Raw genomic sequence first — 26776 nt, 5'->3', positions numbered from 1 at the left:
AAACATATGGTAAATATGTATCCCTTTTTCTTACATATTTTATTCATATTTTTTTTGCGGATCAATAAAATATAACATAAATTTAAATGTACACATCTCTAATATATATTTTGTAAAATGGAAACAAAAATCATGTAAGCTGACGGTTAGATAAAATACCTTATCCAAGAAAGATCTATTAAAAGTCAATTTTTTTATTTTTATTTTTAAAAATATAAAAAAATAAAGAATTAATGTAAAGTCAAAAGACTAAATTTTTGATTTTTAATTCAATTGTCAAAATAAGTGCAAAAAAAAAAATTTGAATTGAGATTTTTTTTTTTTGAAAAAATCAAAGGGAGTTAAGTGATACAAAAATATTCAAGATTTTAAAAATTTTAATAAAATTTATATCAAATATTCTATATAATTGTGAGACTCACATGAAACTTATACGGTGTAAATCTTATAAATATATTTTTTTAGCCTGTAAAGTCCGTTTAGGAAGGACTAATTTGGCTATTTTAGTCACAAAAGACAAAATAGACTATTTTAGTCGTAAAAAACAAAACATCGCATTCAATTCATAATCATTACACTATTTTCTCACAAAAAATAAGAAAAATCAAAAACTAATTTTTTTTTCTCAAATCAAATTTTTTAATCCAAATTAAAATAATCAAAAAAATCAAAAAACTAAAATGTGAACCCATTTCAGTTGAGGGAGGTTCCTGACATTTACCATTTGGTTATGCTTTTTTGCCTGAAAAGTGCCTTTTTCCCATTTTGGCTCCGAATCATCGTTCGCTTGTTTCATATCGAGACTCGTGTGTAGTTTATTTCTCTTGTGTATGCCTCTGCTATTCTTGGCAACGACCCCCCCCTCTCTCTCTCTCAACAATCTTTCTTCGACAACTCAAACCCTAGCAGGTACGACCAAAGAAACATTAATTTGTTTCAAATTAATCATTTTTTTTCTTATTTTTATTGACTAATCTGTTCACCTTGTTTTCAAATGGTGTTTCTTACATCTTTGGAGATCATTAAATTGTCTGTCTTCAAAATGCGTGTTATCTCTGAATTCTTGTACATATATATTTTCTTCGAGCAGGGTATGTAATTTATTAATTAGAAACTCGATAATTATGTTCCATTGACGAAGGAATGGCTATGCAGAGTTAAGCACATTGGGGATCAAGAATAATTTATTCTTTGATTGGGTATTTGCAAAATTAAGGATTTAAGGGTGTCTGGTGTTTCCTTGTATTGGGTTCCTTTTAATTTTATTGATATGCGAAGAAACAGAATCAATTGATATTGGTTGTTGTTGTGGTCTTCATTTATGTAATTAATTTGGTTTTTGGGAGTTTTGATTAATTGGAGAAATGGGTATCGAAAGGAGGGTAGTTTAGTGAAATGGAAACAAAAGAAGACGGTGATGCACAAGAGGAATGGCCAACATCACCATATCAAGTGTTACAGCATATTTCCGAGGAGGCAGTTAGAGTGGCGGGCGAAGCAATACAGAGTGTTTATGTGGGTTGTAGTCCTAATAATATTCAGCCATCAGAGCCACCGGGGCACAGACGTAGTCAAAGTGAAGTTTTGACAAAGGTACACAAGCGTAACAATAGTTTTCAGAGATTGAAGACTCATATGCAAAAGGCATTGCGATGGGGTAGCAATTCACGGGAACAAACTTTGTTTTCCTCTTTCAATCCTGAGATCTTGGCTAACCAAAAACGTCAGTGGTATCAGCTTCACTCAAAATCGTTGGTAAGCTGCCTCTTGATCCACCCACAAAAAAAAAAAAAAAAAAAAAAGTCATGATGGGATGTTAATTATATTTGTTTTCAGTTTAAAATTTCAATTACCATGTTGCTCTGTAGAAGAAATAATGTATGCATATGGTTCTCCGATGTTGGTTTCATGCAACTCCTTTTTAGACTATCCTCCTCTGTTCTTATTGATTTTTTATACTCTTGTTGAATGCACTAGATAAATAAGTGGGATACTGGGTACTTTTTGGGGTAAGTGATACTGGGTACTGTTGCCAACGTAAACTTAAATTTTTCAGTATATCGTTTTCAAAATCTTTTACAGATTGTTGTTCTTTGCAGAAACATGTGTATGCAATGACACTGAGACTTGTTGATAAACCCTTGTCCACTTTAAGCACAACTTATTGCACAATATTATTTTTCCTCCAGTCTAAAATGTCTTCATATACATTGAGGAGGAAGTTGAAAATCCATGTTGAATTGTTGATCCAATGGGAGACTAGAAACCACGTATAGAACATGATGTAGAAGTTCAGTACTTTTCCTTTGGGGGTGAGAAGAATCAAAGTAGATACATTATGCTTGTTTTTCCTACAAGAGATGTTCCTATGCATTTCATTATTGTGGAGGTTAAAAGAGGAGATAAAATAACATTAGTGCTAGGAGAAGAGACGAACACTTTAATATAGTTGTGGATTAGTACAAGGGTCCCAAATGGAGAGAGGGTTTGCACTGGTGCTCTCTTGGACACGTGCTTTAAAAAGAATGATGAATACTTAGGCCTCGTTTGGGAACAGGCTAATTTAGTAACTTTTTGGCTTTTTGGCTTTTTGGCTAAAAAGGTAGGTAAAAAAAACTTGTATGTTTGGGATGACTTTTTGGCTAATTACGAAAAGATGTGCAAAAAGTAGAGAGAAAAGAGAATCTTTGACTTTTGGTATGGGTTATTGGCTTTTTGGCTAATTTAGTAACTTTTTGGCTAATTGGCTAAAATAGCCTCTTGCCAAACGAGGCCTTAATATAATGTACAAAAGTTGAACAAATTTTGCTAATTATATGTTTCTTACTAGGAAGGTTGAGAACAATGAACATGGAAGGATTGTAAAGCAATTAGTGGCAAAGAGCTGACTCACAATAAATATTAGTGGTATTAGATGTATGCATTAGGAGATGGGAAATAGAGAGTAAACGAAGTAGGCCCTCTCAAGAACCATATGATGGAACTTAAAAGGTGAAAATTTAGTTCTTTTTAAGAAAAGGAAAATGAACTTTAAATGATAAAACTACTATCATGTACTGTGAGATGACTGGTTGTATTATAAACAGTGTGTAAGAGGCTTTCATCTGAAGAAACTTGTGGTGGAATGAAGAGGTTCAACAAACAATCAAAACAAAAAGACTCTTACAAGACTTTACATGCATGTAGGCATAATGAAAATAGAAAGGACGGGGAGAAGATATATATAAACTTGTTAGGATAAAAGAAAGAAGAAACATCATTATTTGTCATATTTGAAGGACGATGAATTCCATGAATTTTATTTTTTATATTTGTGTTGATTTAGACGTGCCTCTCCCATTCCTTGTAGTTTGAGTGAGTACTTTTGTTATCTCTATGTATGAGAACTTATTTTAAAGAATGCTCTCACAATAACTACAATATACACATTGAAGAATATACTGCTTCATGGGAAAAAGGATGAACCAATGATGCACAAGTTAATTATACATCAACTAAAGTTATACACTCAAATTTGGAGTTTCCTACACTGATTTTTTCATTCTTAGTTATTGTATAATTATATTCTCCATTGCTATACAATAGTCTTATCCATCTTCTCAGTGGATGATTATCTACTGATTGGGAAATTTGTCAGAATTTCATCCCAAGTAACTCAAATGCTGATGCTATGCAGGACCAGAAAAAATATGAGGAGCCCATCTCGCTTTTTGAACACTTAATCATTGTGGGTCTTCACCCAGATGCAAATCTAGATGTAGTGGAGGATGCATTTGCCAAAAGGAAAAAATGGGAGTCAGAAATGCAAAAATATGAAATGATGGATATCAAACTGCGGCAGTATCGGGGACCTTCATTTCCAACATTGGAACCTCAGGTTGACTGCTTAACTAAATAAATACTCTTGTTGTATAGATCGGAAGTTTTTGCATATTTCTGATGTATTATGTTTGCCCTTTATATTTTTCTGTAGTTAGCAAGGTATGGTGATGTTTCATCTTGAGCAATTGGTACTTATGCCTCAAGATTATGCAATATCCATTTTTTGGTGTAATATTTGGAATTTTAGTTTGAATTCAGATATGTCTATTTAACTACATTAGTGGGAGTTCTTTTATTTGAGAGAGAGAGACTATGTATTAACTTAGAAAATATGAGGAAGAAGAAATATATTTCTGTTATATTCAAAACTTCTTATTTTACAAGACCAAATGACACTCCTTATATAGGAGATATTACAAACATCATTATAACCCATTATATGCCACTTACATATTATATATTACCACTATCTACCACTATCATATTATATACATGCCACTATCTACCACCAACACCACTATCATATTCTATACATGCCACTATCTACCACCAACACCACTATCATATGCCACTATCTTATTATATGCATTAACACAAATTTCCAGCACTCCCCCTCAAGCTGGTTTGAAGATATCTTCCATAGCCAGCTTGCTAGTCAGCTTATCAAATTGCTTCTTGTGTAGTCCCTTCGTTAGCACATCAGCTAATTGTTCACCTGTTGGAAGGTAGGTCATACAGATTATGCCAGCATTGATTTTCTCCTTGATGAAATGTTTATCCACTTCTATATGTTTTGTGCGATCATGTAGAACTGGATTATGAGCTATAGATATAGCTGCTTTGTTGTCACAATAGACCTTCATAGGTGTCGGGTGAGAAAGCTTTAATTCTTCAAGAATTCTTTTAATCCACATTACTTCACAGATTCCATGGGCAACAGCTCTGAACTCTGCTTCTGCACTACTTCTAGCTACCACATTCTGTTTTTTACTCCGCCATGTAACTAGGTTCCCACCTACAAAGGAGCAGTATCCGGATGTTGATCTCCTGTCTGTAACACTTCCTGCCCAGTCTGCATCTGTGTATACTTCAACTTGAAGATGTCCATGTTTCTTGAACAGTAAGCCTCTCCCTGGAGTTCCTTTCAAATATCTTAAGATCTTATAAACGGCCTCAAAGTGCTCTGCCCCTGGTGAGTGCATGAACTGACTTACCATGCTGACTGCAAAGGCAATATCAGGCCGCGTATGAGACAAGTAAATCAATTTCTCGACAAGTCGCTGATATTGTTCCCTCTCTTTGACTTCTTCAGCCTTAGCAGCTTGTAACTTCAAGTTAGGCTCGATCGGAGTCTCCACCATCTTACAACCAAGCATACCTGTTTCTCCAAGGAGATCAAGAACATATTTTCTCTGATTAACGAATATACCTTCCTTGGATCTTGCAAATTCCATTCCGAGGAAATACTTGAGGGCTCCCAGATCCTTAATGTGAAATTCTTTTGCGAGTTTCTCTGTGAGGGCTGCTAACTCTGCTCCATCATTACCAGTTAAAATGATGTCATCAACATAAACAATCAAAATTGCAATTTTACTGTTTTTTGAATGTTTATAAAATATTGTGTGATCTGCTTGACTCTGCGAGAAGCCACAACTGATAACTGCCTTCCCAAAGCGTTCAAACCATGCTCTTGGTGATTGTTTGAGTCCGTATAATGACTTGTTCAATCTGCATACTCTGTCGCTTCCAAGTCTCTGCTCAAATCCCGGCGGTAGGCTCATGAACACCTCCTCTTCAAGATCACCATTGAGAAATGCATTTTTAATGTCAAGTTGATGTAGAGGCCAATCTGAATTTACTGCAAGAGATAACAGTACTCTGATGGAATTTATTTTAGCAACAGGAGCAAACGTCTCCTGATAGTCGATCCCATAAGTTTGAGTGAAGCCTTTAGCCACCAGTCTCGCCTTGTATCTCTCAACGCTTCCATCTGCGTTACATTTTATCGTAAACACCCATTTACACCCAACTGTTTTCTTGTCTTTGGGTAGATCAACTATCTCCCAAGTACCACTTCTCCTTAAAGCATTCATCTCCTCCATGACTGCTAATTTCCAATTCGGATCATCCAATGCTTCCTGTATATTCCTTGGAACAAACAAGTGTGAAATCCTAGATGTGAAAGCTCTATGGTTTTTAGACAGTCTTTGATAGGAGAGGTAATTTGCAATAGGATGTTTAATGCAATTTCGGACACCTTTCCTAATTGCTATAGGAACATTAAGGTCGGAAATAGAAGGAATAGGATTACCTAAAATTTCGATGCCAGAACTCGGGTGGACATTCGGGTCATTAGGATGGACATTCGGGTCATTATTCCTCAGATGAAATCGCTTCCTAGTATAAACCTGAAGCTCAGGATTTAGATCATTTTGTAGTACTTCTCCCCCTAAACAAGAATCTTCTTGACTAGGCACTATAGAACTTGGTTCTCCTAAGTGATCATTATCAGACAGATGTGGTTTTTGTGTAGGATAAATGACATTGGGGAGCGGGATAGAAATATCCCAAAAACGGTCTTCTACTCCACTTGTCTCCCCCTGAAGAGAAGTGTTGGGGAAATAGGATTTTGTTTCCACAAATGACACATCCATACTCACATGAAATTTCTTGGTTTGAGGGTCGAAACACTTATACCCCTTTTTGTTTGAGGAATAACCCAAAAAAACACATTGTATAGCACGGGGGTCAAGTTTTGAACGAAATTGACTAGGAACATGAACATAGGCAGTACATCCAAAAACTTTGGCGGGTAAATCAGAAAACAACCTCGTGTCAGGAAAAAAAGTTTTGAGACAATCGAAAAGCGTTTTGTATGTTAACACCTTTGTAGGCATCCTGTTTATCAAATAAGAGGCTGTTAAAATTGCTTCACCCCATAAATATTTAGGAACATGCATGTAAAACATTATAGCACGTGCTACTTCAAGTAGATGTTTATTTTTTCGTTCTGCAATGCCATTTTGTTGAGGGGTATCCCGACATGTAGATTGATGAAAAATTCCCTTTTTTTCCAAAAACTCACCCAACTGCTCATTGAAATATTCTGTTCCATTATCAGAATGTAAAATACCAATTTTGGTTTGAAATTGGTTTTCAATCATATTGTAAAAATTTGTGAATAAATTTTTCACGTCAGATTTTTTATTCATCAAATAAATCCAACATAAGCGGGTATGGTCATCAATAAATGTAACAAACCATCTTTTACCAGAAAGAGTAGTGATTTTAGAAGGGCCCCAAACATCACTATGAATCAAATAAAAAGGTTTGGAAGCCTGGTAAGGTTTTGGCAAATAAGTAGAGCGATGAAATTTTGCAAAAATGCAACTTTCACAATGAAAAGAAGAACAATCAATCCCTTTAAATAATTCTGGAAATAAATGTTTCAGATAAAGAAAACTAGGATGTCCTAGCCTATAGTGCCATAGCATTATTTTTTCTCGAACAGAGATTGAACTAGTACTATTAAAGCTCTGAGCTTTTTTATTACTAACAGGTACTTCATCAAAGTAGTAAAGACCTTCAAGCATCCTAGCACGCCCAATCATCATCCTCGAGTTCTGGTCCTGAAATTCACAATGGGATTCAAAAAATGTAACACGACAATTAGAATCCTTAGATAGTTTACTGACAGACAAAAGGTTACAGGCTAAGTTGGGGACGTGAAGAACAGCATTGAGATTAATTTTCTCAGTTAGTTTAATAAATCCTTTTCCTGCAATAGGTGAAAAACTACCATCGGCTATTCTGATTTTGTCATGACCGGAACAAGGGAAATAGGTACTAAATAAATGGGAAAAACTAGTCATGTGATCGGAAGCACCGGAATCTATGATCCACGGAGAGAAGTTTAGGCAAGAGAAGGCTTTAGGATTTCTACCTGTTTGTGCCAACAAAACACTAGGAGTACCGGATGAGGAGTTGGATTTTATCAGCTTTAAGAGTTGATCAATCTGCTCTTTGTTGAAGGGACCTGAATCGGCTTCATTAGTGGTAGGAAAGCCACGATTCTTCTCTCCTTGTTTGCTGCTTTTCCAGTTGACAGGTTTGCCATGGATCTTCCAACACGTTTCACGTGTATGGCGAGGCTTGTTGCAAAAATCACACCAGACCCGTGGCTTATCATCAAACCTGCGCTGGTAATTTGCAGCCTTGTTGGCCGCAGCATCGCTAATTAAAGCAGAAATTTCAATTGATTCACCAGTACCTTTTTTCTTAAGCATGACGCTCCTTCGGCTCTCTTCCCTTCTGACTTCGGCAAATACTTCGCCAATGGATGGGAGAGGAGGTCTGCCAATAATTCTTCCTCGCACTTCATCGAACTCAATGTTGAGGCCGGCAAGAAACTTGTAAATACGGCTGTCTTCCACAGTTTTCTTGTGGTGGTTGCAGTCGTCAACCGATTTCCATTCGTATGTGTTGAAGATGTCAAGATCCTGCCACAACCTTTTCAACGAATTGAAATATTTGGTGACGGAATCATCTCCTTGACGAATCTCTCCCAACTTCAAAGTTAATTCGAAAACTTGAGATTGATTTCCTAGGTCAGAATACATCTGACTAACATTATCCCACAATTCTTGTGCAGTAGGATAGCACATGTAATTAGAGCTTATATCCTCCTCCATGGAATTGACCAACCATGTCATAACCATGGAGTTTTCAGCGTCCCAACTGTCGAACAGCGGATCATTAACAGCAGGAGCCTTCTTGTCACCAGTGATGTAACCGATCTTTCCTTGCCCACGGATATACATCCGGACAGATTGTGACCAGCGGAGAAAATTATCACCATTTAGGCGGATGGTGGTGATTTGGACAGAGTGAGAGTTTGATGTTTTCAACGGAATGGCAGCGGCAGGGGTTGAAGTGGTTTCGGACGTGACTTCCGACATGGCTATGACGGTTTTAGGGCTGCTGTGTTTTTTGTAGCTCTGATACCAACTTAGAAAATATGAGGAAGAAGAAATATATTTCTGTTATATTCAAAACTTCTTATTTTACAAGACCAAATGACACTCCTTATATAGGAGATATTACAAACATCATTATAACCCATTATATGCCACTTACATATTATATATTACCACTATCTACCACTATCATATTATATACATGCCACTATCTACCACCAACACCACTATCATATTCTATACATGCCACTATCTACCACCAACACCACTATCATATGCCACTATCTTATTATATGCATTAACACAAATTTCCAGCATATTATAGTAGGAAAACGCTTACCCACTATCTGAAATGTGGATTGTTCTGGTTCGTGGAACAGGAACGTTGTATGTCACATGCTTTAAAATGTGGTACAATATGGGTAAATTTTTATAGATAAAGTACTCCTGGAGCTTCTTTTAACAATTAGCTATCCAATAAATTAGTTAATATTTTCCTTCAAATTAATCATGTAACATATTTCTATGAGCATTATGACCCTTTTTTACGTTTTGTTGCGCCAAAGCTCCACTCTCTGTTGATTTTAGTTCATTATATTTGATTTTCTTTCCTCCTAAGGAAATCTTTAAAGAAATATATTGTAATTTTTTAATTTTTTTTTGGGATTGTTTTGGATTGCTACGTTCACTTTTTTTTGGAATGAAAATGTACCATGTTTCGGACTGTGTGTATAGATTCTCAAACTGTTGGCTGGTTTTCTTGGTTATGACTAATAGCTACACTCTGTATTTTGATGAATAAATATTCTGTGCACTTCTTTCGATGTGGTGCTGACATTATTTAAATTATTTTCTTATATTCTGCAGATACTTTTTAAGTATCCTCCTGGGAAGAGGTTATCTGTCCGTCCAAAGGATTTAACAGCATTCTGCTTTCCTGGGGGTGTGAAGGTGCAATATTGCTGATTTCTTGTGCTGTTGTTGTTACTTCTCTAACTAAAGATTATCTTTGATTTATCACTTACGTTGAATGGATGCATTTCTACAAGACAAAATAAAAGCAATTTGTGAATATTCTAACTATGCCTGGTTGTTTGTAATTATTGTCAGTTTGTTTTCAACTTTTTGCTTCTTGTTTCTTGTTTCTCATAGCTAGCCATCTTTTTTGTATTTTTTGGGATTACCGCACATATTTTTTATAAGATATGTTCATATATGGTAACCCCAAGGGCTGGGCCAAGTGATAAAGACTTGAAAATAAAATCCAAGGTCTCGTGCTCAAATTACCCCAAAGGGCCACGGGAGGTTTGCCTGGTACCTCCAGTGACCTCGGGATTAGTTGAGGTGCGTGCAAGTTAGCCGAACATCCAGTTATAATAAAAAAGACATATTCATATGTGGTATTAATTATGTTTAGCAATCGATCTCAATTCTATTTTACTTATTTTTAGCTTAGTCTAAGATTAATATTTTTATTTGTCTACATTCTTTAGGTTGTGACCTTAATTTTTGTAAGTAAATTAAATTTTATCAAATGACACAAGGGGGTGCCACTCAAGTAATTTCTTTTAGTTACTACAGTGTTTGGTCATGGACGTACTGTCAAATCAATATTGTTGACTGGATTCCAATAGTTGATTGTAATTTGAATTCATAGTTTTATTTGTTGGCAGCCAACTCCAAGTAATTGGGATAAAGCTTGTTGAGTTGAGTTGAGTATAGTTTTATTGGTTGATAAATAAGGGCGTAGGATGACACTTATCGCATAAAAGAAAAGTAAAAAAGGGGTGTAGAATGGCTGAATGAAAGGAAAAGGTTGTTATTTTTAAGTAACCACATTCTACCTCAAGTATTGATCAATAATTTGTTAATTTTGGTTATATTCCAATTGATCTTCCATGCTGGAGAGTGAATTTCTAAAGGGTATGCAGGACAGATGAGTGATAATCATCATCATCCAAAATTACCTGGGTTGTATGTTTGCGTGCTTGTGGGGATAGGTATCCCAATTCCCAACTTATTTTGTTGTAATATAATGAATACTAATTCATCAAATTGTATCATAATATTTATTTTGCCTATTGTTTTCCATGATATGTACTGGATTTTTTTCTTGTCTTCTTGTATTGCTTTTAACTTTTCATTAGTAATTCCTATTTCCAATAAAAAAATGTAACTTTTTCTTTGATGCTAATACACTTCTACCGTAGACAAGGCATGCATTTATTATTAAGATAATGTTTCCCCTAAATTGTGTTTATTTGATGCAGGCAAGAGTATTGGAGAGGACACCATCGTTAAGTGATCTAAATGAACTTGTTTATGGACAAGTATGCAATCTAACTGTAATATGGTCCTGATTTCTTTTGTCTCTATGTATAACTAGCAAATTTTGTTGTCAATTTAAGTTTACATAACTGGATGAAAATTATTTCGATGATGGAATATTACATACCCATGGTTCATACAAATGGGCACAAATATGAGCATACTGTTCATGTCAGGATGCATATAACTATGTGGTGTTGCATGGATCATACGACAAAGAACATTAAAATTGTCAGGAGGAGAGACAATAAATCATAGATACATAATATATAGCTTGTTTTGCCAAATGGTATTAAAGTAGGTTCAAAAATTTGAAAATGAAAATAGTACTTGTTAATATCCCATCATACTGTTGATATTATGGTGGTGAGTATGTACAGTTTTATCTTTCTCTGTCTATGAATTTATGAGCTTCTGATGGAGAAAACGCATTTATAATCTCTTTTTCTTGTCTTTATCGAAACCTCCTACTTTACAGGGCCTTCCATATTGAGGTTGTGACTCATTCAGCTCTTTTATGGCATGGAATATTAAATTCTTTAGAAACCATAACAAGTAGGGATATTGATGAAGTTAATATTCTTCTTCTCTTTCCTCATTCCATTTGTCCACATTAATAAACACTGGAAGCAGATATTCTATATGAAATCAATTTTATCGGATGCTGGGGATGTGCCGATTGAAACTTGATTTCTGCTTGGAAATGACTCCTGAACATTATGTCAAATGTTTGGCGTTTCAGATAACTTTTGCAGCTCTAATCATCCCTATGTGATTTTCATAGGTTGATGTGCTGCTTATGCATAGATTAGAATGACATGCTAATTAGAGTTTTCTTTTGATACTTTAAAATGTTTTTTGTTTTCCATCCAAAGCCATAACTTTTTGCTTTTGTATTTCTGTTAACAGGAACACTTGTGCAATGATAATATGTCATTCATATTTTCACTCAAGGTAAGTCTGGTTTGCTATTGTTATTTCCTATCTTTGAGTTTAGTGCCTGCTTCTTCAACATGCTGGATTGGTAGGTTTAAGTAATACGGTCTTTATCACTTTTGGGCTTTATTCTATATCAAGAGGCCAATGCTTATTTATCTTTTGATACACACTTCTTTTTATTTTTTTGGTTTTAATCCTCATTTAATGCCCCTCATCTAGATCGTGGTACTGTTGTTTGATTAATCCATATTCTACGGTGATTTTTCCCCCTCTTCATGCGTTGAAATTGCTGACCCCAACTGATTGGACACAAGGCTAGGCTTAGCTTAGCTTAGCTTGGTTTTGTTTGGTATTGAAAACCTTTTACTTTAATGTGTGTTGTCTAATATAATCTTTCTGAAATGTTATTTCAAAATCAATTGCATTTCTATGAGAGACCTAGCAAAGAGAAGAAAAGAAATTGTTTCTGCCTGTCTATGTGGGGGAGCTTTGATGGGGATACTCAAGGTATCCGTTGTTAATATGATGTCGTTCTTGTGAGAATATTAGGTTTGGCAGTGTTTCCTTTTCTGAGAGATTGCATAGGTGTGTATATATGGTAATGTTTTAGGTGTATATATATGGCAGTGTTTCCTTTAGTCTTGGGGTTAGGTTTACTATATAATCAAATGTATTCTTTGTATTATTACACAATTGAATATATGGGTTTATTCAAAAAAATTTACATGGTATTAGAGCTGCCTCTGAGCCCAAACCCTAGATGCCGTCTCTGAATCGTTTTTCTCATCCGTGATCATAGGTCATCTCCTTCGTCGCGATTATCTCTCGGAAAACAGCCCCTCTGGTTTCATCTCTCTATGAGTCGCAAGTTGTGACTCCCTCTGTCTTCGTTTGGTTCGATCGAAGGTCACGAGTGTCTTGCGTGACTCAACTGGTTCCTCATCTGCTCCGGGAAGACGACTTTGTGCTCCATCTTCACTGGTTGAAGGAGTGTTACGTTGGCCTTGTCTCTCTAGGTTGAGTTCGACGTGACCCTCCTTTGGATTTCTCTAGTTCGTGATCATTAGAAAAGGAAATACTGTCTAACCTAATACCCTCACAATTCTAACATGTGTGGGTAGAATATTTTGGAGTCTTCTATCCTCCTAGATTTTCAGCGGTTGGACCTCAATTATTTAGTCTCTTTTGTTTTCCTCTTATTTTGCCCTAGAGTGATTTTATTTTGGCACCTTGTCTTGTTCGTACATTTCATTAATCAAGTTACTTTACCTATCAATGAAACATTATAAACAGCTGAGTGCTTGTTTGAAAACAGTTTTTTAAATAACATATTCACATTTCTATTTTTATTTTAGCTGTAATAAATAAATAAACTTGCAGAATTGTGGAAACACACTTTTTTTATGCATGACTGCTTGAGCCATTTTTAGTTTTACTTGCACATGTCATGCTTAGAACACATGCTTAATCTTTTGGCATATATAAAATTGTATTTTCCATTTGTGAGTTTTTATTCCTGTTGTGTTTTGGCTGTGGTTTGTAGCATACTGGTTTGCCTGAGAGACAATATGAGGTAGCTGCTAAATAGATTCTATATGCCTATGTTCAGGTGGCAGACAATGCAACACTATATGGTGTTTGCTTACATGTACAAGAAATGGTTCAGAGACCACCTGCTATGTTAGGAGCTGCATCACCCATTTCCCAATCATCTGGAATCAGTCGCTTATTGGCTTCTGCTCCTCGCTGTTACTGTGTTTTAACAAGAGTTCCGTTCTTTGAATTACATTATGAGATGTTGAACAGGTTAGCATAATTTTGTGAATATTATTGATTAATTGATAACTACATGCTACGTACGCGTTGTTTGTCACTGAGACAAAGAGACATAGTAAACTCTAATGTGTGCTTATACAGTTCCAAATGTTTTTATTTACTTGGATGCAGTATCATTGCACAGGATCGTCTGAATCGGATAACACAGTTTGTCACTGAAATCGCTCTCACTGATTATATCCCCTCAGGAACCAAATTACATGATCCGATGAATGACTCCCCATACAGGGACTGTTGTACCGATTGGATGGCTTCTGCAATACCAGTTGACAGTGCGATAGCCCTTACTGCAGCTGCAGCAGGCATTGTATTAGATGACATTCCATCTACTTCATGTAGATGGGAATCTGTGTCTCCTGAAAGTGGTAGCATCAGCGGGGCTTCAGATTATAGCCAAACAAAGGAAACAGAGAAGGATGGAAAAAAGAATCTGCATTATTTCGATGACAATGCCTCTGAGACCTCAGAAAATCGGTTTGATGGTTTAGAAAGAATGAGTGGAAGTTGTGATAATGGCCAAACTCCTCCAGAGGTTGGGACGTGTGTCTATCGTCGGAGCCCAACATTGGAGCGTCTGGGAAGTTCTGAGTCCTTATTCCGGTATAATGGCCAAACTACTCCAGAGGTTGGGACGGGTATCTACCGTCGGAGCCCAAGGTTGGATTGTCTGGAAAGTTCCGAGTCCTTATTCAGGTAGTGTAGTTTCCAAGTATTTTTTACAATATACTGTGTTGTGTTGCTGGGTAAGGCCAACTTGAGTTGATATGTTTTATTTACTACTTGTATGGGGTGTCTTTCCTTTGTAAAGTCAACTAGTTCTCAAGAATTATGTTCACAATTCTGATTTTGGTTTGGAGTTTCTTTTTGCTTTTTGTTCTGTTGTTTTCTATCTATTTAGTTATACACTGAGTAGCTTGGCAAGTGTGTTATTTTCCACTGTATGTTTTATATCCATAGTATGATTTCAGTAAATATATTGTTTGACTTTTGGCAGTCCAGCAAGAAGCATTGGATCAGAGGATGAAGACGATGAAATCTTTTTCTACCATGAAAAAGTGGCTGGGGATGATATAATAATGGAATGGGCTAGGGTTGGTTTGCTTCCTGTGCTTACAAGTTTATGTAATGTTGGTGATATTTTGATTGCCATTATCATTTTATTTTTGTGGTCTCTTTGACAGGAGAATAAAAATGATCTACTACAGATAGTTTGTGGTTATCATGCTATGTCTATTCCCACCCGAGGAAGTGAAATAGTTTTTCATCCACTTGAGCATTTACAGGCTATTGCGTATAGGAGGCCTCCAGTTTCTGCTCTTGACCTAAGTGAAAGATACCTGGATCAGAAATTGCAGCAGTCATTGGAAACTGCTGAGGTATAATATTTGGTTTCTGATTAGTTGTTAGACTTTGTTTCTTTATAATATTTTCACTCAAGATTGCTGAAAATGGATGACTTTCTTAAGGTTAATCTGAAGTTATCTGCGGCTGAGGAAGCTTTGTCACTATCAATATGGACTACTGCCACAATTTGTCGAGTTCTTTCCCTTGAAAGCGTAAATTTCTTTTCCACAAAAGTAGTCCTAGATTGTGTTGCATATTTCCCACGTCATTTAAACTCTTGATTTTAAGTGTTCTCTTTAGTAACACACAGTTTTGTTCCAGTCTTGCCTGTTTTCTTATGATTGATTTGTTGTCAACATATTCTTATGATTGATTGGTATTCTATTACAAGAAGGATTTTGTTAATGAGTTTGAAATAGTTGTACATTCTTCATGAGAGTGTCTGCCTTGAGAATGTACAATCATTTTAAGCTTTGTTAACCAATGCCCTTAGGGCACTCGTTAACAAGACCGTTGTACAGAAATAACATCACAGACGCTATCCAAACTCTTGGCCTCCAGTACTCTATTATTGTGATGCATTATAACTGACATACAAAGAAATAGAATGGTTGAGGAAATCAACTAAATAATGTTATTTCCGAGATAACAGGGTGTACTATAGTAATGTGAAATTGCATGACGGCAACTGTAAAATAAATTGCTTCAGTGTCTGTGTTTGTTACTCCTGCATAACTCTCTCTATTTTCCCCATTATGGCCAACTTTTCAGTTTATGTATGTGAAGGAATGTTTAAATCCCAGCATTCAAGCTTATATATATTTGCTGCAAACGTGGTTCATGTATTTTTACGAGGATTCCTAGTGTCAAGATTAATGCTTTTTTCAGGTACTGGCATTCATCACTGGGGTATTACTGGAAAAACAAGTTGTAGTAGTGTGTCCAAACCTGGTAATCTTATTTTTGGAAGTAATTATGCCAATCTTGAGATTATTAATCTCTTGCAAGTATTCATTGTGCTTGTTCATTTGATCGTTTCTTGAACATTATGAACAACTTAGAATTGTGTTGAGATGTTCTTTCATTTGAAGCATAAAATTTCACTTTTGCAGGGTGTTCTATCAGCTATAATCTTATCTTTTATTCCTATGATTCGTCCATTTGAGTGGCAGAGTTTATTCCTTCCAGTAAGTTACATAACATCTGCCATACTGCTTTTTCGTTTGAAAATTTTGAGCTTTTAAATATTGCTTAAACCTTGGGATTTTCTGTGGCATCTTACTTGAAACGTTATTGCAAAGCCTAATTGATTTGCATTAGTGAAATAAATTTTGTTTGTGTTTCTTTGTACCGCTAATTGAGAATATCAACAGTCAAACACGGTAAGGAGTGTTGGAATGTGTCCCACATCGCCTGGAGTTGCCCCATTTGTGTTGGTTATTAGGCTCTAGTTTCTCTCTCCTTAATACTTGGGTTTTAAGGAGAAGCGTAGGCTGGGCTTTTCAATTTAGTATCAGAGCTTGGCTGGGCCTGTGACTGGTATGCCATTTGTCCGGGTATTGTATGTTGTGGTCCAAGAGGGGGTGTTGGAATGTGTCTCACATCATTTGGAGTTGCTCCACCCCTATCTGTGCTGGTTATAAGGCTCCAGTTTTCCTCTCCTTAATACCTAGGTTTTAAGGAGAAGTGTGGGCTCGGCATTTCAATTAGGAGTTTAGCATTGTAGGATGTCTACTTTTTATGATTTCAGACTTGTGACTCTCTAGCCAGCGAAGTATGCATTGACATTGATGATCAAGAGTAACTAAGGTCTGTCGAGAATCTATGGGATGTTGATAAGGCCAGAATCGAACTCACTTCTGTCCCTGGCTTCTACATAGTTGTGAACCTTCGTTAAATTATGGGAATACTTCATTGCGAAAAGTATATTGAAATTCCTGTCTTTTCTGTTTTTATTTATCTACACCCTTCAAATGAAGTTTAAGGTTCTTTTGTTTTTTTTTTTTTGAACAAGGTTCTTTTGTTGATGTTTGAAATTTTGGCACTTGAACAGAAATTTGTGTAGCCCTGTTTTAAGTAGAAATTTGCAGTGTTGTTTTTGTGTGGTAATATTGGTCCTTGGTTTTGGACTTCCTGAATTGTTTGAAGTTTAGTGTGTTCCAAGATGGTCTTGGTTTAATAGTCAATTTATTTTTAGTTAGTCCTTTTAGTCACACTTTTGTCTTCATACTAAAGTAATCTGCATCTTTTTGCAGGTTCTGCCAGGGAAGATGCTTGATTTTATTGATGCTCCTGTTCCATTCATCGTGAGATTCTGATCATTTTTCCTTTATTTTTTTTTTCCTTCTGCAAGTTGAATGTAGGTTTCTGACATTATTCACTGTGATTTTTGACCTCAATTCTTAATTTTATGCCGTTCTTGAATTGATCAAGCTCAAAACTTGACTAGCTTGTCCTACTGATGTTTGTAAATTGATAGATAACAATCTCATGGTTTGCATGAATTTTTCTATCAAGAATGGTTTTAATTGCCACATCAGGCACCTTAATGTATCAGTTGTGGTTTAACGGTACCATGAATATTGGTCAAGGCATAATGGGAATCAGCTAAAGTCATGAGTGCCTTTTTTACTGCATACAAAGCTTTAAATGATCATTAAGTGATATGTTTAACTCCAGTTTGCCACATTTAAATGTTTTTACTGGCTTTTAAGCAATTATATGATATCTAGAAATTTACTAATGGCATTGAACTTTATGTTTTTTTGTTTTTAACCAAAATACATGGATCCTATATAGTACTGTCTGTTATCACTTCTATAGTTATTAAATACTGAATAAGTACTAACAGTGATCAGTAACTACTTAGAAAGTAATTACATATTATTTATGTCATTATATTGGTCGATTCTCAATAGTCGTTACTAGTCAATCAATTTAAAGACTTCACCTTAAATCCTAGTTGTCTTCTATTTATGTAGACATACCCATGGATATTTTCCTAGATTTGCAAGATTTACGACTTCACTTTCTAGTATTTTGAGAAATAATCACCAGTCATTCTTTTTTTTTTTTTTTCCCTTTTTCAGGTTGGTGTACAACAAAAACCAGCTGATTGGAAGAAGAAAACTTCTAATCTTGTTCTTGTTAATGTGGTCAAAGACCAGGTTTGTTAGGTTTTTGCACCATCTTGGATCATTTCATCTTTTTATTATGGCCTTTGTGGAGAAGTACTTGTCTTCTAGCTGCAGAATGGTGAAAGAGCAATTTTTTATTTTTTATTTTTTAATATTTGGCTGAAAGTAAAGTCCTCATGCCAAACAACATGAAGGGACTTTATGTACTGTGAAATTAATGTACCTAGAGTAGACCATCATCTCAAAGCTGGACTTTCAATTCAACTTAAGTGGATGTGAAGTGGATTTTGACCTTTCTTTTTTGGATTGTTTTAGAAAATTGCTTTACTTAAGGTGATCAGAAAATTGAATGAGGATGTTCAATTGTCAATATATTTCTTTCTGGCTGAAATTTTCAAACTAATTGTATTCCTTTCTGTTTGGGTAGGTAAAAACATGTTACTTACCTGCACTTCCTCGACGTAAAGAGCTTATCTCCGAATTACAACCAATCCATACTAGATTGTCCTGTGAAAAGTCAATTGCTAAAAGGCGTCCTGTATATAAATGCAACGAAGTGCAGGTAATGCTCTGCCAACTTCAACACCTAATACAGTTCCATGCATGTCTCTTTGTTCAATACTTGAAGTTCCATCTCCATGAAAGTATACATTTCAAAAATCTTGAATTTAATTGCTTCGAACTTCTTTGGAGATTTCAGGGGAAAATTTTTTCGTGTATAGCTCTATGGTCAGAAAGAGTTCTATGTTTTCATTGCGTATAATATTATACCATCCCTGCTATATTTGGCTTTTTGGGTCTGCATGGATATACATTTTGCTTCTTTGAATCCAGAGAAGGAATTCTAATAAGAATATGCATACAGGAAATAACAGAACACGGAGACGAGGATACCTTGTGGCAGTAACACACATATTGGACATCATCCCATAATTTATGGCATATGGTGATGCTGTTGTTAATTTCAATTTTTTTGTGACATCTCAATGCTAGTTATTAGATCCTTCCTATTTCTTAGCCTCATGACATATTAAGCCTTACTACCGTGCAAAAACATCATGGAGTCTGTGTGTGGCAAATGCTTGTCTTAGCGGACTAGGTTAAGGTGGTAGTGGAGGTGGTAGGTGAAGTGTAGTGGAGGTGGTAGGTGGATGTGAATTATGGTAAATTCTAACAGCCCCCCGCAAACTCAAGGAGGATAGAAACTAACCAACTTGAGTTTGGAGAGAGTAACAAAACAAGAAAATACATAAAATAAAAAAAGGATAGGAGACACTGTATGGTCGTGTCAGACCGTTGGTGAAGACACTGTATGGGGTGTCATAACGTTGTAGAGGACACTGTATGGTGGTGTCAGACCGATGTAGAAGACAGTTTATGGGGTCATGTCGGACCGTTGTAGAAGACAGTTTATGGGGTCATGTCGGACCGTTGTAGAAGACAGTTTATGGGGTCATGTCGGACCGTTTGTAGAAGACAGTTTATGGGGTCATGTCGGACCGTTGTAGAAGACAGTTTATGGGGTCATGTCGGACCGTTGTAGAAGACAATGTTGTGACAGTTTACGGAGTCTTGCTGGACCCTTGTAGAAACTAACCGGAATCAATGTCGGGACAGTTTACAGAGTCTTGTCGGACCCTTGTAGAAACTAACCGGAATCTATGTCGGGACAGTTTACAGAGTCTTGTCGGATCCATAAAGGAGCTAACCGGAATCAATGTCGGGACAGTTTACAGAGTCTTGTCGGACCCATAAAAGTTGCACCCTCAAAAGGTGTGCCCAATTTGTCAAAAGGCGTGCCATAAAAAGGCGTGCCCAATTCATCAAAAGATGTGCCATGAAAAGGCGTGCCAGTTTGTCGGTCGGCAAGAGGCGCGCGATGCGCGTGACTGGCCCTGGCTATTTAAAACAAGGTTGAGGCGAAGGCTGTGCATACGAGTCTGAAACCTCTGAACGCTCGGAGAGCTTGTCTCTGCAAATCTTGAAACACCCGGAAACCAACCCTTCTCTGAAACACTTAGCAACTCAAAAACATGGCCTCTTCTTCCCGTCCAGTTACCCAGAACCTGCTCACGCTCTTTCCAGAACTGAACGAGCCCACAAGAGAAATAACTGGTGCGGTGGCCAGTGAACCGCAACCAAACACCTCTGGTTTTGCTCCATTGAACTTTCCGATGCGGTCGGTGGAGCAAAAAATGGCGATGCAAACTGATATTGAGGCTAATCAGTATACTTTGAAGGCATGTGTGGAAAGCATGACGGCGGTCACAAATTTGTCGAACCGGCTGCAGAGTAGGACAAATGAAGTGCAGCATTTAAACTCCCAGCTGTCTCTGCTCCAACGCATGTATAAGGATGCGCGAGCAGAGATAAGCGTGCTAAGGGCAGAAAACAAGGAGCTGAAGCGGAAGGCCACCGTGATGTTCCGATTTGGAGGTCCGCCATATGCTGCAGTGGAGGAGTATGGGGGAGTGATCGTGCCCAGTGGAGTGGGAAACACGGAGGCAACACCGGCAAGGGCTGCCCAGGACGGGGGCAAGAAGAAAAGACCGGCTGCAGAGTAGAGAAGGAAAAAATCCCACTGTGGATGTGGTTGTTTTTGTTTTTTTTTTGTTTTTTGTTTTTTTGTTTTTTTTTTTTTTTTTTTTTATGTTGGAAAATGGTGATCGGGGTTGATCCCGAGATGAATAAAATGAGTGTATTGTGCAAGTTCGTCGTCTGCCTTTTTTTTTTTTTTTTTTTTTTTTTTTGTAATAATAATAATAATAATAATAATAAGAATGGGAGACAAGCCCACAGGGGTGGAATAGAAAAAAACATGATAATTATGTATAAAGAAAAGAAAGGTGAAGACAATCTGAGTGGGTTTGATTAAATAAAGAAAAGATGATAATATGTATAAATAAAAGAAAGGTGAAGACAATCTTAGTGGGTTTGATGAAATAAAGAAAAGAAGAATGGGTTTTGTCCTTGAGTAGAGAGAGAGAGAGAGAGCCAGTGCATGTGTGTTTGAGTGGGCTGCCGTGTGTGCATGTGTATGCATGTGCCGTGTTGGTTTTTTTTTTTTTTTTTTTAATATAATATAATAAAAATATATATATATATATATAAAATAATGAAAGTGGAGAATAAAGGGTGCACCAATAAGCTGTATAGATGCAAAGTGAGGAGAGAGAGTAGGAGATTGGGAGCATGGGTTTGGCTACGGCGCTGCTGGTGCTTCCGTCGGCGGTGCCGGAGGACTCACTGCCAACGGCGACGGCGACGGAGATTTTGGCTTCTTGATTCACAGCTCTCCTCAATGCATACAGAGCATCACCCTCTTGATTTGAAGTAGATGGTGATGATGATACTAGTAGAAGAAGAACAAAAAGATGTAACAAAGTCCAGATCTCCATTTCGAAAAACCTTTGAAAAGTTGCAGTTGAAAAACTTGAAAGAGTTTAGCCACTCAAGAGTTAAGGTTTGTCCAGATACTAGAACAGAGAGAGAGAGAAGTCTACTCTGTATGCATTGAGGAGAGCTGTGAATCAAGAAGCCAAAATCTCCGTCGCCGTCGCCGTTGGCAGTGAGTCCTCCGGCACCGCCGACGGAAGCACCAGCAGCGCCGTAGCCAAACCCATGCTCCCAAATCATATCCTATATAAACAGCATCTCAACATTTGTAAATCAAAAAAAAAAAAAATCTTAGCGGACTAGGTTAAGGTGGTAGTGGAGGTGGTAGGTGAAGTGTAGTGGAGGTGGTAGGTGGATGTGAATTATGGTAAATTCTAACAGCTTGTTAGAAAGAAAGCGTGTTAAGTTGCCTATAAGCTATGAACCATGGATACAAATACGGGATACAGGTTCAGATACGATGTGATACGGATACACAATACAACAAAATCTAAACAAATAGGATACATTGATTACTTTCTTTAGGAATTATGTATTAGTTTAAGAGTCAATAGTTTACTTTCTTTTCAGTGGATATGTTAATATGATAAAATCTGAAAAAGTAAGGTACTACAACTAATGCTTTGAATCGATTAAATGCTAGGTCATTCCCCTTAAGTGATGCGTTGCGCCCGTCTCCGGATGTTTCAAAAAGTGAGCAAGGGCTGCCGTATCGATGCTTGGGTGTGGTGAAAATGGGCAAATGTTTTTGTGTTTTTTTGGACAAGTGCGGATAAAGAAGCTAGTTCAAGATTATAGGTTTAGAGTAGCCACATGGAATATAGGAACTTTAACTGGTAAGAATATGAAATTGGTAGATGTTATGATTAGGAGGAGAGTTAATATAGTTTGCGTACGAGAAACTAAGTGGATGGGTGAGAAAACTCGGGAAATAGAGGATATCAGTTTTAAGTTATATTATAGTGACAAGGATAGACATAGGTATGGGGTGGGAATAATAGTTGCCAAGGGTCTTGTAGAAAATGTAGTTGCGGTCATTAGGAAAGGTGATCGGATTATGTTAGTTAAATTAGTTATTGGAGAGAATATAGTGAACGTTATTAGTGCATACGGCTCCTAAGTAAGATTAGATGATTAGACTAAAAGAGTTTTTTGGGACCAGATGGATGAGGTATTACAGGAGATACCTGTAAGAGAGAACCTAGTTATAGGTGGCGATTTCAATGGTCATGTAAGAGTGGATAAACTAGGTTATGAGAAGGTGCATGATGGGTATAGTTTTGATGATAGAAATGAGGCTGGAGAGAGTATTTTAGATTTTATGTATAAGAGAGAGAGGAGCGTTTGATAACCTTCAAGAGTGGATCAATTATGAGCCAAATAGATTACTTTCTAGTAAGAAAAGGGGACCGTCCAAATTGCAGTGACTGTAAGGTGATTCTTGGAGAAAATTTGACGTCTCAACGTTGGATTTTGATACTAGATTTATACTTTAAAGGGCAATGCCAAGTTCGGAAAGATAGTGGGCGTCGCAGGACTGAATGGTGGGATCTAAAAGGAGATAAACTAGACACATTTAAGAATAGAATAGATAAAGAAGGTACTTGAGACTTGGAAGATGATGCTAATACTATGTGGAACTCGGTGGCTAATTATATGAGGAAAATTTCAAGGGAAGTTCTTGGAGAGTCAAAAGGAAGGGGACCCAACTTTAGGAAAACTTGGTGGTGGAAGGAGGAGGTCCAAGCAGTAATAAAGAAGAAAAAAGAGAGCTTTAAAAAGTGGTAGAATTATAAAATTGAGGAAAACCTTAAGCGTTACAAATTGGCCAATAAGGAGGCCAAAAAAGTAGTGAGAGAGACTAAGTTGAAAGCCTATGATGACCTATATATTAGATTAGATAGCAAGGAGGGAGAGAAGAGGATATACAAACTTACTAAGATAAGAGAGAGAAAAATAAAAGATTTTAATCAGGTTAAGTGCATCAAGGGTGAGGACTCTAAGGTGTTGGTGAAGGATGAAGAGATTAAGGAGAGGTAGAAGAACTATTTTGAGAAGTTGTTAAATGAAGAACATGGAGGTAGGTCAAAAGGGGAGGAAGTGGGCAGTAATAAGGAAAATTAGGATTATAGGTTCTATCATAGGATTAGGGACTTTGAAGTAGAGTTTGCACTTGAGAAGATGAAATTGAATAAGGCTTTAGGATCCGATGATATGCCTATTGAAGCGTGAAAATGTTTGGCTAAAAAGGGGGTTATTTGGTTGACTAGGTTATTTAGCAAGATTTTGTTGACTAGAAAAATGTCAGAGGAGTGGAGGAAGAGTATTTTAGTGCCAATATATAAGAATAAAGAAAATGTCTAGAATTGTAATAACTATAGAGGAATCAAGTTAATGTGTCACGCAATGAAAGTGTAGAAGAGAGTAATAGAACGTCAATTGCGAGATATAACAGAGGTGTCAGAGAATCCATTTGGGTTTATGATTGGTAGGTCAACAATGGAAGCGATCTATCTTTTGAGGAGAATAATAAAAAAGTATAGAGAAAAGAAAAGAGACATTCATATGTTTTTTATCGATCTTGAGAAAGTATATAATAGAGTGCCTCGGGATATCATCTGGTGGATGTTAGAGAAGAAAGTAGTGACAAAAGGTTTACATTGATGTGATTAGGGATATATATGAAGGTGCGGTGACTACTATTACATCTCCTGTTGGAGAGACTAATGAATTTTCAATTACTATAAGGTTGCACTAATGATTAACTTTAAGTCCTTATCTTTTTGCTTTAGTTATGGATGAGTTAACGCACAATATTTAGAATGATATGTCATGGTATATGCTTTTTGCAGATGATATCGTGTTAATGGATGAGACTAGAGGAGTTAACACTAAGTTGGAGATTTGGAGAAAAATACTTGAATCTAAAAGATTTAGGATTAGCAAAACTAAGATATAGTATATGGAATATAATTTTAGTAACAGTCACAATAAAAATAGAGGAGAATTTAAGATTGAGAACCAAGAACTACCGTGGAGTGAACATTTTCGTTATTTATGATCGATTATCATGACAACTGTGGAGATTGGAGCGGATGCGGTTCACAGAATTAAGGCGGGGTGGCTTAAGTGGATGAGTATGTCTGGAGTACTGTACGATAAACGAGTACCCATTAGACTAAAAGGGAAGTTCTATAGAACAGCTATTAGACTAGCGATGTTGTATGGGACGGAATGCTGGGCAACTAAGAAACATGTAGATAAGATGAGTATTGCTGAGATGAAAATGTTAAGGTGAATGTGTGGCAAGATTAGAAAAGACAGTTAGAAATGAGTATATTCAAAAATGGGTAGGAGTAGTACCGATAGGAGATAAAGTTGAGAGAGAATAGATTTAGATGGTTTGGTCATATATAACGGAGACCAACAGAGGCAATAGTGAAGAGATGTGATACAGTGATGGTAGATGGTAGTGTTAGGGGAAGGGGTAGATCTAGATTGATGTGAACTAGTGTAGTAAATAGAGATATGAATCTTCTTAATTTGATTAACGAAATGGCCTTGGATAGAGTCGAGTGGAGAAGAAGGATTCATGTAGCCGACCCCATTTTATAGGACTTAAGGTTTAGTTTGGTTTGGTTTAGTATGCAAAAATTATTACATTTCATAATAGTTTGGATACAAGACCTAGAGTATCTGAAAGTATCAATACTTCTCAAAATTAATATCAAGTATGTAATCTGTTTAGAAAGTATCTGATACGTATGCTTACGACTGCCTTTTAGAAGTGTTTGTGCTTCATGGCCTGTAAGTAATAGGATTGCAAGTGTTTAGGCATTGAAGTGCAATTTTCTCAATCCCCGCAGGCTTCTCATCATAAGCTACCAAAATTTTCCAGATTCGTTTGCTTCTACATGATTTTCTCTGTTTTGGCTTTTACTGTTCTAAATCTTGACCGTTACTATGAGTTTGATATCACCTTATCATTCATTCATTCAGGAATAACATATGTCAATATCGAATTGCAGGCTGAAGCTGCTGCACAATTCTTAACAGTCATGAGGCGCTACTTGGAGTCGCTTTGTTCAAATTTGAGGTCTCATACAATCACTAGTGTACAATCAAACAATGACAGGGTTGGACAAACTAAATCACTATTTACTTGAAAATCCTCCATTATTAAAGACTGCAGATGTCAGTGATTGCCTTAAAGAAATACTTCAACGCTTTTTTTGTCTTTACAGGTCTCTTTACTCCTTAAGGATAGTTTTATTGATTCCTTTCCTAGTAAGGACCAGCCATTTATTAAGGTAATCTATGTGCTCTCTTTCTGAAACATGGATGTTTTGGTGAGCTCAAATTTAATTACTTTGTAATTGTTGAAGTTATCTGTTATGAAGTTTTCATGATGCACAACCTGCATTTTTTGGCTCTTACAGTTGTTTGTAGACACACAACTGTTCACCGTTCTGTCTGACTCACGTTTATCAAACTATGAGAATGAGTACTAACTCAAGCATGTTGCAAGTTCAATGCACGAGTTCAAACTCTGGGACACAAAGAAAGGAATTCATTGGACAACAATAAAAGAGATGGAAGAAATGGTCGTCACTGTTCCTCTTCGTAAAATAGCCCTATGACAGAATTTTGTAGATCCTAATGCTTTTGGTGCCATTGATATTGGACTATGCAGCTCAAAGATGTTGCTAAGATGAAATTTTGTAGTGTAGTGACATCATAATAATAGTTGCAAACTCAACACAGCTCTGATGTCTGTTGTGTTGCCCTGCGTGATTGATCATCATCCCAAATTTTTAGTGGGATTGATGTCGCCAGTCAAAGATCCACATCAGTTAAAAAATGAACCAGTTTTAGCAAGCATTATTTTATTGGTAGATGTATTTTAAGGGTTGAAATTATTGTTGATTAATGTAATGTATAGTGTATAACCTTTGATGTTTATTTGAAATATATAGTTTCATGACACAATTACAAATA

General features: G+C 36.5%; 1 protein-coding gene across 3 annotated transcripts; it reads left to right on the top strand.

Annotated features, from left to right (window-relative positions):
- Window positions 1-705: 705 nt before the first annotated feature.
- On the top strand, window positions 706-26776 carry LOC114314171 (DENN (AEX-3) domain-containing protein). 3 transcript variants are annotated; one of them, XR_014351136.1, is made up of 20 exons: window positions 706-909; window positions 1091-1755; window positions 3677-3877; window positions 9666-9749; window positions 11069-11128; window positions 12036-12080; window positions 13675-13871; window positions 14013-14594; window positions 14896-14992; window positions 15083-15277; window positions 15368-15457; window positions 16134-16196; window positions 16358-16432; window positions 17501-17551; window positions 18335-18412; window positions 18810-18944; window positions 19248-19328; window positions 25807-25914; window positions 26023-26088; window positions 26218-26776. XR_014351136.1 is itself a non-coding variant. In XM_082906584.1 (19 exons), exons 2-19 carry the CDS (start codon window positions 1396-1398, stop codon window positions 26287-26289), a joined length of 2559 nt encoding a protein of 852 aa, XP_082762710.1. In that variant the 5' UTR covers window positions 706-909; window positions 1091-1395; the 3' UTR covers window positions 26290-26776. The 3 variants fall into 3 exon arrangements, 2 of the variants coding, with proteins under 2 accessions (XP_082762710.1, XP_082762711.1); XM_082906584.1 differs by lacking the exon at window positions 19248-19328; XM_082906585.1 differs by lacking the exons at window positions 16134-16196; window positions 19248-19328.

This window comes from Camellia sinensis, chromosome 14, assembly GCF_055761805.1.
Source record: "Camellia sinensis isolate YWXY chromosome 14, ASM5576180v1, whole genome shotgun sequence".
In the NCBI taxonomy this organism is placed as follows: Eukaryota; Viridiplantae; Streptophyta; class Magnoliopsida; order Ericales; family Theaceae; genus Camellia; species Camellia sinensis.
This window is presented reverse-complemented; position numbering and strand designations above follow the sequence as displayed.

What these genes read in the sequence shown, in the direction of transcription:
- LOC114314171 (XM_082906584.1), top strand. Translation starts at nt 1,396, where the DNA reads ATGGAAACAAAAGAAGACGGTGATGCACAAGAGGAATGGCCAACATCA. An exon ending in TTAATGTGGTCAAAGACCAG is followed by an intron (nt 18,413 to 18,809) that starts GTTTGTTAGGTT and finishes CTGTTTGGGTAG; the next exon opens with GTAAAAACATGTTACTTACC. An exon ending in ATAAATGCAACGAAGTGCAG is followed by an intron (nt 18,945 to 25,806) that starts GTAATGCTCTGC and finishes ATCGAATTGCAG; the next exon opens with GCTGAAGCTGCTGCACAATT.